Raw genomic sequence first — 18,982 nt, 5'->3', positions numbered from 1 at the left:
ATAGGAGTGCATACAATGAGGATTTAAGCACAATTTAACAATGTTCCTTTACTGACATCAAACGTCACACTTTTACATCTTAATCATTATCATTAGACTCAATAGTGAGGCTACTAGTCATTAGAGAAATGAAGCAGTGAGATCAGTTACCGGTTTGTGGAAGAAGCAGCGGACACGGTTCTTGTGTGCGCTCATGGAGGATCGAATGCACCTCCCAGTGCTGCTATTTCTAGTCTCTACACCCCTTTGTTTGCAAAGCTTAGCTGCTGCCTTATCTCTGTGTGTCAGCAGCATTATAACCATTATAACTGCTTGCATCAGGTCAGGTCAGTTTTATTGACACTTTCTCAGGCAATGAAACATTCTTTCCCTGATAGCAGCTTGTTTTGCACAGATGCACTCAGAAGCATAGTTGTGTGCTTAGAATTTTTATCATTAAGTCATTACACATAAAAGGGTGAGAAACAGCTGCAAAGGAGGCAGTGGGGTGCAGGACGAGAAAGAAACCCCACACTGTTTGGAAAAGGCAAGCACTGAATTTAAAACTATCCAGCCAATGATATGACCGGGAGACACAGTAGCCTTGCCCCTAGAATCCCAGCAAGCCTCCCGTTTGATTTGTTTACAATACATTCCACAGTAGCTTAGCTGTGCCTGTATGAGTCCTCTGCCCTTCAACTTCTTTTCGGCTCAGGAAGCAGATCCGAAATTCAGCAGCTATCCTTTTTAAATTTGTTGGTATTTGGTGCCACCTGCTGGCTATCTAAATAACTGCTTCTTGTTTCCTTTACAACTTACTGCCGTCATATAGAAGAGTTCATGCTTCGTGTATTACACGTTGCTATGGTTTTATGGTATTAAACGGTTGTTTAATATTCTGTTTGCCTCTTTAATTTTTTCCAAACTGGTAGGGTACGTCAAAGTGGGGGAAAAAACAATCTAGTAAATCTGAATCATTTCCGTGACTAGAACAGCTTAACAGAGTATAATAAAGCACAGTGAAAGCATGTGAACCACTGGTAAGCACTGCAAAGCACAGAGAGGTACTGTGTGGCAAAACATGACAACTATGATAAGCTATGGGAAATGCATAGGATAACCACGGGGAAAATTACTGTGCAGATGTACCTGTCAAGTTCAGGGCATTATATCAGCATGAATGACAGTGATGTGAAGGCTGGACAAACGCTGTGGAATTTGTTATCATGCATAACAAGACCTGTTGAGGGCGTGAGAGGGAGATTACTACAGTCCTGTTCTCATTGATCCCCCGCAAGGCCCTGCAGTATAATACTGAGAACCGTCACTTCCCCAGTAGCACAGGGCTATGCTTCACATTGGCATACCTGAGCAGACTGGAATTTCGAACACTTCAGAAACATCCTCCTAACATGTACACCTACACTGCATCACTGTGAGCCTTCTGTGTATTCCAGTTAACAGAGCGTTAGTCTAGGTCCGTAAGAGATCTTAGGCACTACAGCATGTTAAATATTGGGGGGCTAATTAAGTTAGTTTGTTTAATAATTACTTTAAACAATGAATTAATCTGAATAATTACAATAGTTCAAATTAATGTGCGTTACTCAACTTGAATGAATACTATATGAACATAACGATATTAGATCACCGACTAAACACAGACAATCTATTAGTTATCTGTTAAATAATCTGAATATTCATTCACGTTAATTAAAAGCTCATCATGATCATTTTATTTAATGATGTGTATAAGATCGAGGAATTACAATGAACACGCAAAACACCCTCAACCACAACAAGGTAGGTTAAAATATCATAGCAGTTCATTAGATAATGATACTCATGGAACAGAAAGGAAAAACTAAGAGAATCATCACGAGATAACGATTCACATACATATCAATGCAGCACCACTAAACACTTATTCATTGAATGCATATGCTTCTGTATATGTTGTTTCTCAATAATGCATTTAAACTACAGTACAAGTGGAATTTCATTCTAACACAGTACAGTCACTCCTCTGTCTCAATCTCAGGACAGGCTGCGCGGCTCTGCTAGCTGGTGATGACATCACCCGGCTGACAGTTCCCTCAGCTCGCTACACAGACAGTAGCCTGAGTCTAGCGCTCACAGGGTAAACAACTCTAGTTGAACACAAGCATCTATTATTCAAATGCAAAACAAAACTGTCTCAATTTCAATTCTTCTAATAACATATCATGGCTAAGACTGGACTCCAATTGTTTACTAACAATTACATAAGTATACTTTGAAATAAGCACTTCATATGATAATCTGAGTTAAGCAGCTTAGTTGGTTTTTAACAAGGTTCAAAATCTGAGGTTTGTGCAATGTAAGATAACTATTTCATTAATTTCTATGTGTTGCAATTACCATTAATTTCTCTAGTTCCACAAGGGAAAGGTAAGGGAAACTCAACGGTTCCTTGAAATAGACCCCAAAAGTCTGCAGAACAAATCTTCAATTGTAGGTGCCTCTTTTTCCTATTAGCAGGAGTTTTGTTTGACGTTTGTTTGTTGCAGGGTGCCGAATCTTCTTACAGTCAACAGATATAAAGCTTAATGCTATATTCTCTCATGGAGAAATGTTCTGCTCAGAAACCAATTCGGGACTTCCACGCAAAGACCTGTACATTACCCCTACAACTGTCTTCCATTGTTTTGGACCATGGTTTGCCTCACCCTGCATGGGATGAACACATGATCTCATTTATGACTTCTTTCTGCTGTGTCCAGCTTTTGATTTCCCCCATGAATTCTGATCTGATCTATTAATGATCCTGTAGAGACCCTTTGTGTTGGGTTCAGTTAAAGTCCACTGGCCCAAGTCTTACTACCCCATCCTTTGTGTTAGGTTCAGTTAAAGTCCACTGGCCCGAGGCTCACTACCCCCTCCTTTGTATTAGGTTCAGTTAAAGTCCACCGGCCTGAGGCTCATTAAAAAACAAACAGTTTTCCGACCCACACTATAGTACGACTATACTGCCTGTTCATTTTGTAACATTTTAAGTGAAATTGACATATGAGGCTGCTGCGGTTCAATATATCACCTTTTTAAAGGCATGGAAAACTCATCCAGTGTAGAAATGGCAGTGGTACCTCAGTGGTTCCTTATTGTTTGTATTAATTAATTTGTGTGTGTGTGTGTGTGTATAGACACACACTGCTGTGGAAAAGTCTTAGACATCCGCTACGTGTACTATATGATGTACTATATGTTATTCTTTATGCCAGATCAATACCACCCGTCGAATGATCCTTGGCTATCCTTGCATTGGTTACAGATTGTCAGCACCCAGGAGAGCGAATCATGCTTGCAGTGTAACATAGCGCCAGGGGGTGGTAGCAGTGAGCATGCTGTCGTGTCTCACAGTGTGGTGGGCGTGAGCTCACCTGTACACAACAGCAGGTTGTACGAGTCAGCTGAGAGAGAACCGACAGCACACCTGGAGGGGGTCGCCTTGGTACGCAACACCATTAGTTGTTTATATAGAGGGCAGCTCCAATAATTAATATTTACTTTGGATAACTCGTTTTGGACAATGTTTTAACTGCTTTGGCGAGTTTCGTGGAATATTTTTTTTTTTGTCGTTTCGTGCAGCATCAATCCCTTTCATTGTTTTTAAGGACAAGTTGGTAGTACACTTTGTTTGACCTGTTTGTGGGGGGGCGACAGCTGACGAACCATGTCGAAAAAAGAAAAAAGCCAGAAAAAGAGTTTTTACAAAATGTTCGCCAAAAGCGAGGTGAATCTGGAAGACTGCGATAAAAAGGACAGGGGGAGCACCAGGTCGTTGAGAAGCCTCTTCAAGAAGAAGCAGAAGGAAGAAACCGCAGAGGAGCGCAGCAAAGACTCCGCTGAAGGGTAATGCATTCGCACGTATAGGACACTCGGGCTTGTCCATCTGTTGGGTGTTTCTCTAGGTCCTGCAATAACAAAATAAGCATCTACCAAACAAGCACTCAGAGTAAAGCGTCCTGCGGTTTTTAATATAAATACAGTAGTTGTATTCATGTTGTCAATAACAGCGCTATGTATGTTTCCTGTACACATCTAATCAAATAAAAAAAAAAAGGCTTTTGAAACCGAGCTTGAATGTGCAAGCTATAAACTCCTATCGCAGCAAGTATCTGCAATATAATTAGAAGTATGCGTATTTGACACACGACAGTACAGACCCCGATTTGCGCTCATGTTGGAGTAACTGAACAATGATCTTACATATAGGTTTTATTTTGCGGGTTGTACGTGGCTGTTTTAATGTCAGTTTGCGGACCTGTGAAATGCGGGTTACGCGTGTTATCCTCCCCCCCCCCCCCCCCCCCCCCCCCCCCCCCCCCCCCCCCCCCCCCCCCCCCCCCCCCCCCCCCCCCCCCCCCCCCCCCCTGTCCCCCCCCCCCCCCCCCCCCCCCCCCCCCCCCCCCCCCCCCCCCCCCCTGTATTCCTCACGAATTAAAAGCTGCAGTTGGTTTAGTTTGTGTGAAGCAAGCAAGTTTCCTTCAGCCCTCTATATCATTCTGTCAGATCTGCTTGTGACTGGCTAATATAAAGTGAGATTTTCCTTTTATTTATTTATTTATTTATTTATTAATTACCAGCCCATGTATAATGAGCAAGTAGAATTAATAAAGGTGAATAATGTACTGTGTTTCATATCTGTTAATTGCATTTCTACAATTTTTTTTCTGTTTGTCCTTATAATTAACTGGCTTTAGGCATGTGTTTAACAGAACTACCCACCCAACCCACCATTCACAGATAATCATGCAGATCAGAACTAAGGGTGAGCCTCAAGGCATTCCTAGGACAGAAAGATTAGTGTGTGTGTGTGTGTGTGTGTGTGTGTGTGTGTGTGTGTGTGTTACAGTATAACCATTCATTAAATATTTTTGGTACAACAACCCCTCAGGTATCTGGGGACTGCTTTTGTGATGAATCTTGAAAAGGACATTTTTTTTAGCACAGGTTATTAAAGCCAAATTCAATAAACTGGAACAAATATTAATGTATGCAATAAACAATGGGAATGTGGAGATGTCTTCATTAAAGCGATGTCTTAATTAAATCAAAATTGCAAAACGAAATCTCCACATTCTCCCTGCTTAATCCGTGATATTCTATTTTCCTAAAATACTTTTGTCCAGATGAAAGGTAATTACATCTGTCTGTCTGTCCATCTATTTAGCACACTTCTGTTTTTACATATAGAGATACACCTGTTCCTTGTGATGATAATGACATATGTTTTATACATGGTTTAGCATGCATTATTGAGAGTATATATGAGGCATATGAAAGCATCTGTCTGAGTCTGACACCCTGTTTCCATCTGCATGCAGTGGGTCGAGGTCCTGGTGGTCTACTTTGTATGGCTAATGATACCGACAGTTGTGTGCAACTATTCAAAAACTGTCACGGGAAAGCAAAAGGATCTCAGACAGCGATTTCACTTGGGGCGCGGTAGCAGGTGCAATGGTTGTTGAAAGAAAGCACAAGCAGGGAAGGAGGGGTCGAGCACACTGACATGCACAGTGCCTGTATGTTAGCCGACCTGTGTGTGAACGCCCTGTAAATTAACTGCAATTGATCAGTTCGTTCTCTTTTTGAATGATCACAATTGTTGCAGGTAGAGCAGTTCAATAAAGTGCTGAGGAGTGATGGTTTTACGTTTCATTGCCTTTGCTTTGGTATGTGTGGTGGTTATCAGAACCCCCTGTCTTTTTTTCTTTTCTGTGTTGTCTTCCCATGAAAAAACTACACGAGATGTTATTCCTCTGGTTAGAGACCAGTCTGCAAGGTCTTATAAAGCTTTATTGTAACATACCATGGTAAAAGCATTAGCAGAGTGTAACAAAGCACAGTGGAAGCATGGTAAAACCCAGTGACATTTTACACAGCACGGTGTACAGCATAGTTCACGTGTGGCAGACTGCAACATTACAGCTGTTTATTTAACATTATTTCAGGAGAGGCCTCAGACAAAGGATGGTTAAACTTAAAATGAATCCATTTAAAGTGGTTGTGTGTTCAGTTAAAAGTGTTTAGACAGAAGGACTCTCTGAATGGTATTGCCCAGTTGCTGTAATATTAAAGTGCAGTCAAACATAGATCATTCTGTGTGTGTATGTATTAAGGTTTCCAGTTACTTAATGGAACGCGTTATTGGCTTAAGTGGTCAAGATGAACATGTGTTCCAGATCTTCAGCCACTGATGACGCAAAGACATCAGTAAAACCTGCAGGATTGGGGTTCTCCAGCACCAGGGTTGGAGACGTCTGTATTAAGCGATAGAGCCCATCGATAAAGGCTCTACCATGTGATTGGCAAGAGCCCTACAGAAAGTCAAGGTCAACTACAGCCTTCATCGAGAGGGCACTATCACTATTAGAAAAAAAATAGTATTTAAAAAACACTTTAATACCTAGATTTACCTTGAACTTGTAATGATTCATTGGATACTCTTTCGATCAGAAAAGCATAGGTAAATAGACCCAAAAATATTCAAAAATATCACATACATAATGAGAAGAAAAAAACAATATAACTGTATTAAACAAGTAACTTTTTACTTGTCAGAGCTGCTTGTAGTTTATCTGGACAGTGCCAGAAAGCTGTATGGAGCAATATTACTGAGCTGTCCTCGTCTCGCTTTGTTGTTGTTGAAAGATACTGAGCTCCAGTCGAGCTGACAGGCTGTGATTGGCTGACTCGGCAGTTGCGGGTACAGGACTGGTTGCTTTCGTTGGTGCAAAGTATCGATTGGCTGGTTTTGATGGATAATAAAGTCAAATTGGACCAATTGTGCATTTGTTTAGTATTTGCTGTATGAGATGTGACCTGAGCTTTCATTAGTCACAATTATGTCCCAGCAGGCATCTGCCATCTGATAGAAGCCTGCTTATTGGTGGATGGTACTGAATCATATTCTAATATAATAGTACTGCCTTCCCAGAAATATTGGCACAGCAGCCCTGAGACAGAATGACTGGGGTGGGGCTTGTATTTCCTTTGTACATCACTTAGACCCCTTACCTATTCAATACCATAGAAAAGGTCATCGTCTCCTTTGTAAGTGGAAGCATTGTAATGAGAAGGGGTTCCCATTAACTGCTCAGACCCCCTTGACTAGGAGCAGTAAGTCCCAGAAGTGCAGAATACCTGGGTGGATTTTTTTCAATTTTCTTTCGTCTTTTGTTTCCTCAGTGGCGACTGCCAAGGCTGGCACAGCATTCAGTGTCGTGCCCATCACCACTGCAGGCATCATTCAGAAACTCGTTTTGGAGGGTAAAAGTACAAAACCCCAACCCAGGTATTCTGCCTGGGTAGTACATGGATAGCATTAAGGGTGCCACTGCACCTTTTTAAAATGTGTTTCCTGTTTTTGAAGAGGGGAAAGAGGGAAGGGGACTGTGAAAACATGCTTTTTAATGATGAAGTAACGCACCGTCTTTCACACTTTGTAAACTGGTCTCTGTTGAGAGCACAGTAAAAGTGTGGTCAAGTCGTGGTTAAGCACAGGCAAACAGATGGGCTAATCAATTGGTTACTGAAGGCATACTTACATGGATGGTATAGGTAAGACCCACTAAGTATAAGAATAATTCCAGAGGTTACCCGGTAATGCTGCTTGAATACTTAATTTATGCTTTGAAGTAAAAGTTTCCAGTCTCTTCTATCTGAGTGGTTTTAAACGATGTGTGCTCAGGTTGAAGGAGGCACGGCAGGTGTGGAACTTGAGTTACGAGTTTGAACTGATCCAAGGCACATCTTTTGTATCTAGTTCAGTTGCAATGCATGTTTCATTCAGGGCGGTAGTATAGCTGCATGGTTATAATTACACGTTTAGTAGTGTGACCGCATGCTTTACATAGTTCTGGTTGTGCAGTTGCTGTATAATAAAGGAATAGCTTTCTGTGCTCTGATTTGCTGAAATGCCCATGAGAGGTGCTGTAACAGGTGTTCGGTTATGTGTGGGTACCCGCTGAGAGAAAAGAGAGACACAGAGGGTTTGATGTTGAAACGCCGCTCAGACGTCCAGGTTGTATTATTTACACAGGGGGTGCAGTTATTGGTGGTCGCCACTAGGGTACCTGCAATGGTAGCCCTAGTGCAGGAGGCAATATACCCAAATGCACAAGAATACAAAACAAAACACTGTAAAAAAACAGCTAGAAAATAAAAGGTGGCCAAGTGCTATTCCCACTAAGAGGGATGTCCCGCTTCAGGAACCTTCTCCCTGCACAAACTAAATTAACTGACGAGGGAGTAAAATCCCCTAAATGAATCCCTACCCTAAAGTTCTTACAATTATCCCGGTTCCACAAGCTGTGATTATCCTTAGTGCACCCTGGTTCCACACGCAGTGATAATCCTTAGTGCACCCTGGTTCCACACGCAGTGATAATCCTTAGCGCACCCTGGTTCCACACGCAGTGATAATCCTTAGCGCACCCTGGTTCCACACACAGTGATAATCCTTAGCGCACCCTTATTTAGCAGATGCCTTTATCTGACTTACAGGGACTAGAGTGTGTGAACTATGCATCAGCTGCAGAGTCACTTACAGCAACATCTCACCCAAAAGTCAGAGCACAGGGAGGTTAAGTGACTTGCTCAGGGTCACACAGTGAGTGAGTGAGTGAGCCGGGATTTGAACCCGGGACCTCCTGGTTACAAGCCATTTTTCTTTAACCACTGGACCACACAGCCTCCATGTTGATGATGATGATGATGATAATAATAATCATCATCATCATCATCATCATCATCATCATCATCATCATCATCATCATCATCATCATCATCATCATCATCATCATCATCATCATCTGATAAAATCTAACCTGTTCAATCAGAAATGTTTTATTGATTCCTGACGACTCGCAAAGTTCAGCATTTTGATTTCAGCTTATGAAACGAAAACAGCTAGTCAAAACTGATTTATGTCCAGCGATATTGATACAATCACAATTATACTGAAAAAAATATTACAAGAATACATACAACAAAGGAGGGAACTAGGGAAAGTAATGTGTTGTGTTTTAAACCCTACTGCTGGTTTGGTAACACTGTAATGACTTACATAAATGTGATACCTACATATCTCAAGGTTATATGTAAGGGGTAAGGTTTAATGGAATTGCTCAAAAATTTTGGACAGTGATTAATCTGACCGAAATTATTAATTACATTACAAATCAATAAGAGACCAAGGAAACAACAACATTGGCTAATTTGAAATGCTATTTGCAACATGAATTAAGAACCCATCGATGAATGGAGTGCACATACAATCAGACAAACTTCCTTTTTTTTTTTTTTTTTTTTTTTTTACAGTAGATCACCCAAACAGTGGTCTTCATGTATGTTTTATTTTGCGTGTTGTGCAGTGACTGTCACTGGTCTGTAGAAGGCTCTCCTGTGATTGAGGTGTTAAGCTGAGATTGTGTGCTCAGCAAGTATCTCACATCTTCCCAAGAAGCGCTCCTGGTAAAGAATGCATGGCATGCAGGGTGAGTCGTATAGTCACGTATGGTTCGTGTCCTGACTGTGCAAAGTTGCTGGTCTTCACTTCTAAAGGGTGTTGCATTGGCTCTGGCGCGCCTGGTTCTCTAAAGAGGCGACTGGCTCCAGTTCACCTGAGCTGTTGATGGGAATTCCTGCTGTGAGGGACAGTAAAGACATTTAAAAGTGTAAAGACAAGACATTTAAATAAACATATTTAACAAAAACAAGATTCAAAGTCTGTATGGCTTTCGGTTCAATCGCCCGCTGTGGTTTGGACAAAACAAAGAAAGCCCTTAGAGCTATTATTTGCATAGATAAAAGGGCTTATGTGTCATTGACTCTGCAGACAACTCCTGTTCAGCCTTTGTCCAGGCCTCGATCTTGTTTTTATGCCTTCATAATCAGCAGTAAAATAAATGCAAATACACTTGGCTATTGCAGGTAGCAGAACAGCCTGACCAGTTGTCATGCTGTGCTGGTTCACTGTTGATCCATGACAACTGCACCTCTCAACCCATTAAGTGCCAATGTCCACACTCCAGGGCAGCCTACTTTGTAAATATTTTGCAGCATTTTTAACTGGCAGCTACCTGTTATTTTAATGTTCTCCTGTATCTATTGTTATGATAACTTACTCTGATTTTGTTAACCGCAAAATTTCAGTCTAAATGTATCAGATTGCATTATTGTTCATGAAAGGTGAGGGTCCAGCAATGGCTACAGTCAGCCAGGTGACATGAGAACTTCCCCCCACAGCTGAGAGAGAGAGAGAGAGAGAGAGAGAGAGAGAGAGAGAGAGAGAGAGAGAGAGAGAGAGAGAGAGAGAGAGAGAGAGAGAGAGAGAGAGATTACTAGCACATGCCTGTTTTCAGTTGCATCTTAAGGCTTTTGCAGAGAGTGCTCATAGAATTTTAAAAATGGCAAAATATTTAATTGAAAAATGGTGAACGAAGAGGATAACATTGGTTTTAAGGGGGTTCATCTGATTGAGAGTGCTATGCTGTTGGGATTGAATACTGCTTTCCTGCGTACAACTGCACCTGTGGATTTTAGTATACAAGGTGTGGTAAGAGGTTAAGAACTGGGACGTGTAGAATACTGGGGGCAGGTGGAATCCACCAAACCCCTTTCACCTGTGAGCTGAGCTGCTTGTGAACTCAGACCTAAAGGACCATGCCACCTTTCTTCTTCCTGAGCCCCAGGATCCAGTTCTACATTAGTAGAGTTAACTGTGAGGTTTCTGAATTGATATTTTCTTAGATGACTAGTGTGAGCCGCGGATGTATCACATTTTTTGAACCTAAAGCTAAAGATAGCAATTATTTCTTCACTACAGAAAAATCTGTTGTATTTGGATTTCCATTTTGTTCGCATTGTGGTATTCTGTGAGGTATTCACAGCAGCTCAGTTCCAAAGCATTGCTGCAATGTTCTGCTTGTCTTGCTTTTTGTTTACATTAAAGGGTGTAATCCACACTACATTTAATTCAAGACATGCATCATTACCTACCTCAAATTGAAAAACAAATAGATTTTTAAACATATTTAAATGATCTTCTGTTTCTATTACACATTTGGTTGTAGTGTGTTCACTTCACTTTCCCACATTTCGAAGCCTGCTGGAATTCCAATGTTCCAGAAAACACACATTGAAACAAAGAAGTCATTTTTAAAGATGTCTTTAAAAGATGTCATGTACATAGATTTGTATTGAGATGATATTAATGTTACTTGCGTTTAGTGTTTTCTGTGACTGAAAGGAGGCTGATGCAACAAACAGCAATGCAACCTTTTTTAAACAAACTATGGTTTTAAACATCTTAAAGTAATATAAGTATAAAGGTACAGCAGCGGTAGATTGACTCCCTGTTCTTTGTTGGCTCTGTCAGGACTGTGGAAGATGTGGAAGATGCAGGGGACCCTGCCCAACGCTACATACTGGGAAGGGACGGAGAGAAGAAGCCTGACCTCATCAGATCCAAACAGACCTCCATCCACGGCACAGCCCCCTCGTCAAAGGTCAGTTGCAATGCAGGGACACCTTGCATTAGGGCCCCCACTGTATAAAGACCACATCACGTTTTTGTTTTTTTATCAAAGTCAATGTAAAGTTACCTTCAATATTAAGCCACCCTTTCGTTCGATATTAATGCCCTTACCGATTGTCCCAGAAACAGTTTGCATATGTGAAATCTAAAACCAGTAACATCTGGAATGGTTCATTAAATGTTAAATAAATTGGCTGAACTAAGAATGTTTTAGATACTCATAACCCTAGGATACTATGTTGTATAAGAAAGACTCCTTCAGCTGTGATAAAGAAGTGTCACTGTACTTGAATGGGGAGTAATGATCAAAGCAGGTCAACCATGATGTTAAACACTTACATGGTCATGCTGGGTGACTTTTTATGAGGAGTAATACGATGAAATGGTTATAATTGTAGATAAAACTTGAGCTAGGAAATCATCTTCATACCAGCTGTAAATCACTTGCATTCACCATTCAAGGACTGCTAGTAGCTGCAGGTGATTTCGGGCATACAACTTTGTTAAGGCTGTATGTTTTTCACAGTTATCACAGATTTCATGATTTCTCTGAAATTAACCCAATGTCTACAATGCAAATGTAATATGCAGTTCCCCATGAAAATCCCCTGTTTCTGAAACATAGTATAAATATACATAATCACTTAAAAATAAACACAGCAAACGTTTGCCTTATTGATGCTGTACCTGTTACACTGCATTAGGAATCTGGCAGCTGGTTTAGTATGCTTTCCTGAACACATTGCACAACGCTATTTTTTTCTGCTTTAATGAATATTATGTTTAATTGTAACATATCTTGAAATACCTATTTTTAGACTGAAATGTTGTGAAATTATAATTTTTTTGTACCTTGAAAAAAAAAATACTGACATAATCATAATACATGCACTACCACGATGCCATATGCAGTGGGAGTCGGATGATTTTTCACAGATACTCGATGCATGTTACACCCCTACTTGAGAGTTAAAACAATAAGCTGCAGGAGAGAAGGGGTTAAACTGTGAGGAGTCGTCTTGTGTGTTGCTCTGTACGGAGAAGTCAGGAGCAGGGAAGCTGTTTTTAATTTCCCATGTACATCAGCTCTTCTATAACCAATCATAGGCATACAGCTTGCTTTTCCTGCCCTCTGTGCAAATATCTGCTGATCATTTATTTGCATGTTGGTTTAAATGAACAGTTTCTGTTTTAGGTGAACGTAAGGCACAATGACCTACATTGCAGCACAGTAAACACAGACTGTTACCTAAATACAGTCCAGGCCAGCAGCAAAACAGCTATGCAGGTTTGTCAGTAAGGTGATAAATATTGAAGATCGGAAGCCACACCTTACTGGTTCAAACCTCTTCAAGCTGGCCAGAGAGAGCCCAGAGCCCTTATAAAAGAATAGAGTGGTGTATCAAAGCACAGTGAAAGCATGGCAAAGCATTGGGAAGCACTGTAAAACATATATATATATAAAAAACAAACATGGCCATCCACGATAAAGTATGGCAAAGGCACAGTACTGTATAACTGGGAAAACTGTAAAATGACTGCAAATTTACCTTGGTAAACTTATACAGGGTTTTGGTGACGTAGACGCCCTTGTTATGTAGCGTACATTATTGGAAGTATCAGACTGAGGGGGCTGTACATCTGTCCGACTGTATATCACACTTACATTATTACATGCATCTTGAGAACGCAAGACATTGTCCACATGCTGTAAACCAATCATTTTAATATTCTTCACCATGACACCATGACCTTCTTGTTTCACTTCGTGATATATCACACACACATGATCTAGTTGTCATTAAACTGTTGCCTTATTCTGTACTATTCCTGTGCATGGTGTTGACATACGATGTGGTTAGCAGCTTTCCAGCAGTTCCTCCCTTAATAATCAACATACTCATTTTGATCTGCTAATTCATTTGTACAGCTGCTCTGAAGTGAAGCTGTGTGTTTATTAACTGCAGGTGGCATGCACGCTCTTGTTATTTCACAACTGTAAATCGTAAAGCTGTAAACGACTGTAGTTTAGACAGATGTAAATATCCAGTACTAATCATAAACCGTATTACACACAGTTCAGAAAACATGCATGAGTTTGTTTTGAATTAGTACCGCAGAAGAAAACAGATTGAAGGTTAATGTAAGTCCAAAGTCTTATTTGCATAGCTTTACATTCAAATAACAACTGGTAGTGAAAGGGGAGCCAATAATAATGTTGCCAATACTAATAGGAGCTAAGAAAATAGATTAGAAAGCCATGGTTAGGGCTCCTTTAAAGGAGCTTTGCACACTTGCATGCTGATCACTTGGGAAATGCTCTTGGATGAGGTTGCAGTGTAATTCGCTGTCAGCAGTGGAAAGAAAGCATTCCTCCCTTGCCGCACTCCCCTTGTTGTTTTTAAAGCAGGATGTGCCAGGGGATCGCTGCAGGTGGCACGCTGTTATGCTGAGTCACTTTGATTATCTGAGAGCCCTCGGGGGTGGGGGGGTGTCTCATCTGTGACATCTCGGCGCTGATCAACACTACAGTGCCCTCAAAAACACATGATTACTATGTAAAAAGGAAAAAAAAGATTAGTTCATGTATTAGTAAGTAAAAAAAAAATTTTAATATAAATGAGTGACCAACATTTTTGGAACACATGATTGTATAGGTCATGGTTAAAACGCAGGACAATTTCACCAGTGCAAATGTACCACAGTGAGCTTTAATGAAGACAGTATCAATATCCTGTAGTGACGAGTGGATCTAGCAGGTGCTTTGGTACAGAGAGGGTAAACACAAGGTGCCAGACTTTTCTACCAACCCCTACATGACACTGAAACCGTTATTAAGTGGAGTTGTAGCCAACGTAACAAAAAAGTATTTCAGTCATTGTAATAAGAATGATTACAAACATCGTAAAAAGGTAAGGAAATAGTAAAATGCAATGGGAAGCTGCTCTGAAAAATCAGCATTCATTACCTGCTACATTAGGGAATTACATTGAAATGAATGGAGGATGCCAATACTTCCGCTGTATTTAATTTACTGTACAAGGTATTGTTCTGGAACCACTATACAAATGTATTGAATACTTGTGTCAGCACTGACTGAGTGCAAGCCAGGGGCCATCATTGTATGTGTGAGAGGGTGCCCTCTGCAGGATAGAAATGGGTATGTCACCCCTAATTTAACCCCTTGAGGTACACAAGGAACCGAGTGGTTGATCCCACAGTTTCTTCTTAAAATACATTTGAGAGTCACTCACAAGGAAACTGACAAAGTGGATGACCAGATCCAACATGTCAGTACATTTTAAACCCTGTTTTGTGCAATTCATTGCAAAAACAAGATAGCATCATTTTAAATTTGGGTCCCATATGTACCTTAAAAGTTTAAGCGCTCAGATATTGTATACATTGGTACTAAAAATGAACAAGCAGTATACTTGAACAAGTAATATGACTGGGTTAATATTACAGTTCTAGACCTTGACCTGTACCTTGTACAGTTGATTTTTTTTTAAATCTGGTTCTGATTGACTGACTAAAACAGATTATTTTTCATTGAGGATTATCTCTACACAAGAGTTGGCCATCACACAGCTGTTCACAGATGTTTCAGTTTCGTTTCGAGGTCAAACGCCTCGTTAAATTAGTTATTAATTGTGAAACTAACATTAACGCTAAATGCTTCTGAATGGCTGAATGTTACCAACACTTTATTTTTCTTATTTGAGTAGTCGCTTAAGACCAAACGTAGGCCTAAGGGGCTGTGTCTAATTACTATAGAGAACGGTACTTAATGCCTAGACCTGACCCTTGACCCTGTCATGTCTTGCAGGGTCCTCCTATAGTTCTAGTGCTCACTTGTTCATTTCCATCAGAATGGATGTGAATCGCATTCCGATTGAATTGCTTCAGTGAACTTGAGCCTCGTGCATCTCGCTCATTCAGTACTGCTGTACTACGTGTTCACTGGCTGAGATGCAGACTTCATATTTTCAGCATTATGGATACTCCTTATGCAAAGTGGTACCCCTCACTCCGACTTCTGGCTTAACCATGGCTGCCGTGCTTAATTAATGGACTTTTTTTGGTTATGGAGTATAAAACGCTTGGAGATGTTGGCATCATATTCGATACAGTCAAGTCTGATTTGTGGGTTTCTTTTGCAGCAGTAGTTTTACAAATCTGTCAAGCTAATGTGGCTTCATACTCGCCAGTCCTGCAAAGCAGCTGCCTGGTCAGCCACCTCGTTCCACCCAGTAGCCCGATAGCGGATGTCGGTATTTACAGCTTGCCTCGAACGCAGCTGTAACTTTACAAGCCAGACTCCACGCTGTACAGCTCAATAATCGTACAGATCACTGGCACTGCAGGGGAGCGCATTGGGTACTTGACTGACAATCATTTACAGCATGCACAATCAAAAGGTGTGCGTCTTTTATGGCATGCAGTTCAATATGCAAACTACATCTAGAGCAAACAAAGCAAAGCATGTTAACATACAGATATACAGCAGTGTGCACAGTTAATAGAACACCTCAAGATTTTTCATTTATATCCTTTATATACACCAGCCTGCATGAAAACCTCAGGGTGTGAGAATTTAAATTTCCGGTCAGTAATGAATGCTATAGAAACGACAGGCATAACTCGTGTGAAAATGTTAGACTACTTTGTGCTTTATTTAGGCATCTTAAACAACTTTTTAAAAGTATCATACATTTTACCGTGGATGGCTGTGTTCCTTTTCTTTTATGGTTGTAAATTAATTGCATGTGTGGCCGATTTTAAAGTCATCAATTAAATTAGACAATTGCTAATTTGCATATTTTAACAATTTTCCAGGATTTTCAGTTTCAGTGGTTTGAGTTCATATACACAGCAAATCAAAACTACAGTTCTCTGTGTTCAGAACGAGTGTGGAAGACCTGGTTCTTCAAGCTGAGGGGTTCAGTTCTCTGTGTTCAGAACGAGTGTGGAAGACCTGGTTCTTCAAGCTGAGGGGTTCAGTTCTCTGTGTTCAGAACGAGTGTGGAAGACCTGGTTCTTCAAGCTGAGGGGTTCAGTTCTCTGTGTTCAGAACGAGTGTGGAAGACCTGGTTTTTCAAGCTGAGGGGTTCAGTTCTCTGTGTTCAGAACGAGTGTGGAAGACCTGGTTTTTCAAGCTGAGGGGTTCAGTTCTCTGTGTTCAGAACGAGTGTGGAAGACCTGGTTCTTCAAGCTGAGGGGGGTTCAGTTCTCTGTGTTCAGAACGAGTGTGGAAGACCTGGTTTTTCAAGCTGAGGGGTTCAGTTCTCTGTGTTCAGAACGAGTGTGGAAGACCTGGTTTTTCAAGCTGAGGGGTTCAGTTCTCTGTGTTCAGAACGAGTGTGGAAGACCTGGTTCTTCAAGCTGAGGGGTTCAGTTCTCTGTGTTCAGAACGAGTGTGGAAGACCTGGTTTTTCAAGCTGAGGGGTTCAGTTCTCTGTGTTCAGAACGAGTGTGGAAGACCTGGTTCTTCAAGCTGAGGGGTTCAGTTCTCTGTGTTCAGAACGAGTGTGGAAGACCTGGTTTTTCAAGCTGAGGGGTTCAGTTCTCTGTGTTCAGAACGAGTGTGGAAGACCTGGTTTTTCAAGCTGAGGGGTTCAGTTCTCTGTGTTCAGAACGAGTGTGGAAGACCTGGTTCTTCAAGCTGAGGGGTTCAGTTCTCTGTGTTCAGAACGAGTGTGGAAGACCTGGTTTTTCAAGCTGAGGGGTTCAGTTCTCTGTGTTCAGAACGAGTGTGGAAGACCTGGTTTTTCAAGCTGAGGGGTTCAGTTTTCTGTGTTCAGAACGAGTGTGGAAGACCTGGTTTTTCAAGCTGAGGGGTTCAGTTCTCTGTGTTCAGAACGAGTGTGGAAGACCTGGTTCTTCAAGCTGAGGGGTTCAGTTCTCTGTGTTCAGAACGAGTGTGGAAGACCTGGTTCTTCAAGCTGAGGGGTTCAGTTCTCTGTGTTCAGAACGAGTGTGGAAGACCTGGTTCTTCAAGCTGAGGGGTTCAGTTCTCTGTGTTCAGAACGAGTGTGGAAGACCTGGTTCTTCAAGCTGAGGGGTTCTTCAAGTTCAGTTCTCTGTGTTCAGAATGAGTGTGGAAGACCTGGTTCTTCAAGCTGAGGGGGGTTCAGTTCTCTGTGTTCAGAATGAGTGTGGAAGACCTGGTTTTTCAAGCTGAGGGGGGTCCAGTTCATTTTTTAAATGAATGTGTGCAACAATGGGGTCTGTTAGGCTTTTCTGAAGAGGTTAAATGGAGCCTCTGTCTTTTTGAGTTCACAGGAAGACAGTGCAGTAAACACCGTGTTCATTTTGAAGTTGTCCAATGATTTCACCATGTAACAATTTTTTTTTTTTTTTTGTTCTTGGGTAGTAAGTGTTATTTCCTAATTGCTTATGCCTCAAAAGTATAGAAAATGGCTATTATTCCCCATAAACTTTGCTTTTGTGATCAGGACAGTGATATTTAAAAATATCACTATTTCTAATGAGAAAACGGGCAAATGTGTGTCTTTTCGTTCACATAAAGTCAGAAAAAAACAACATATGAATCCAAATTAACATGTATTTATACTAAAGTAATACAAAAATGACTACAAAAGATTTAGAAGTGAGTAGTTTTTCGAGATTTATGATTATACTGTATTTATAGTATAATCGTATTTACAGTATTTTATACTGTAAACGTATTTACAGTATAATCGTGTTACATAGTGTTACATAGTGTTTTCAATGTTTGCCCATGCTTTTTACTATGCTTTTCCATACCTCTTCCATCTTTACAATACCTACAGTACCACTGCTTTACCATGCTTTCACTGTGCGTTATCACACTTTGCTGTTCTTTTTAATATGCTTTACCACGCCTCTTTGGTCTTTACAATACACTTTGCCATGCTTTTACTGTGCAAAACTTTCATGAGGGATCATGTGAAAACCTCAAATATTTTTACAATTAATATATTTATATTATATTGTAAACACCAATATATGTTTTTTTAATTAAATAATAACCAGTCAGTTTTTACAAAGATTCCTATATTGTCACCATAGGAATTGCTGATAAATTATACAAAAATGTAGAAAACCTGAAATATTTTAATTGCAATGCACTTTGTGAAAAATGCATACAATCCCAATAGTGTGTCTCTGTGCACCAGAATATGTGTTTTTATTTGCCTTTGTTGCATTTTTTGATAACATTAATTATAACATAATTACATTATTTATAATCCAACATTGGATGAATTCTTTGTAAATTGTAATTCCTACAACCAGCCAGCAGAGGGGGATGTATTACCTTGTATTTCCATGTTTGCAGGCATTAGGTTGTGGATTAGCAGGAGATCCACCAAAGGGATTCTATTACACAAGGCACACCTGGTAAGCAGAATGCAGAGAGCATTATATAAAAGCACC

At 40.6% G+C, this 18,982-nt stretch overlaps 1 protein-coding gene across 1 annotated transcript in view; it reads left to right on the top strand.

Annotated features, from left to right (window-relative positions):
• Positions 1-3,465: 3,465 nt before the first annotated feature.
• Positions 3,466-18,982, top strand: part of crybg2 (crystallin beta-gamma domain containing 2) — a 64,791-nt gene continuing 49,274 nt past the window's right edge. Inside the window, exons 1-2 of the mRNA XM_041233990.1 lie at positions 3,466-3,870; positions 11,402-11,531. Of these exons, the coding sequence (XP_041089924.1) occupies positions 3,692-3,870; positions 11,402-11,531 (309 nt within the window). The 5' untranslated portion in view covers positions 3,466-3,691. The remainder of the gene's footprint in view (positions 3,871-11,401; positions 11,532-18,982) is intronic.

The sequence above is a fragment of the Polyodon spathula genome, chromosome 32 (genome assembly GCF_017654505.1).
Source record: "Polyodon spathula isolate WHYD16114869_AA chromosome 32, ASM1765450v1, whole genome shotgun sequence".
NCBI lineage: Eukaryota > Metazoa > Chordata > Actinopteri > Acipenseriformes > Polyodontidae > Polyodon > Polyodon spathula.
Note: the sequence above shows the minus strand (reverse complement) of the source record. Positions and strands in the feature narration are given on the sequence as shown.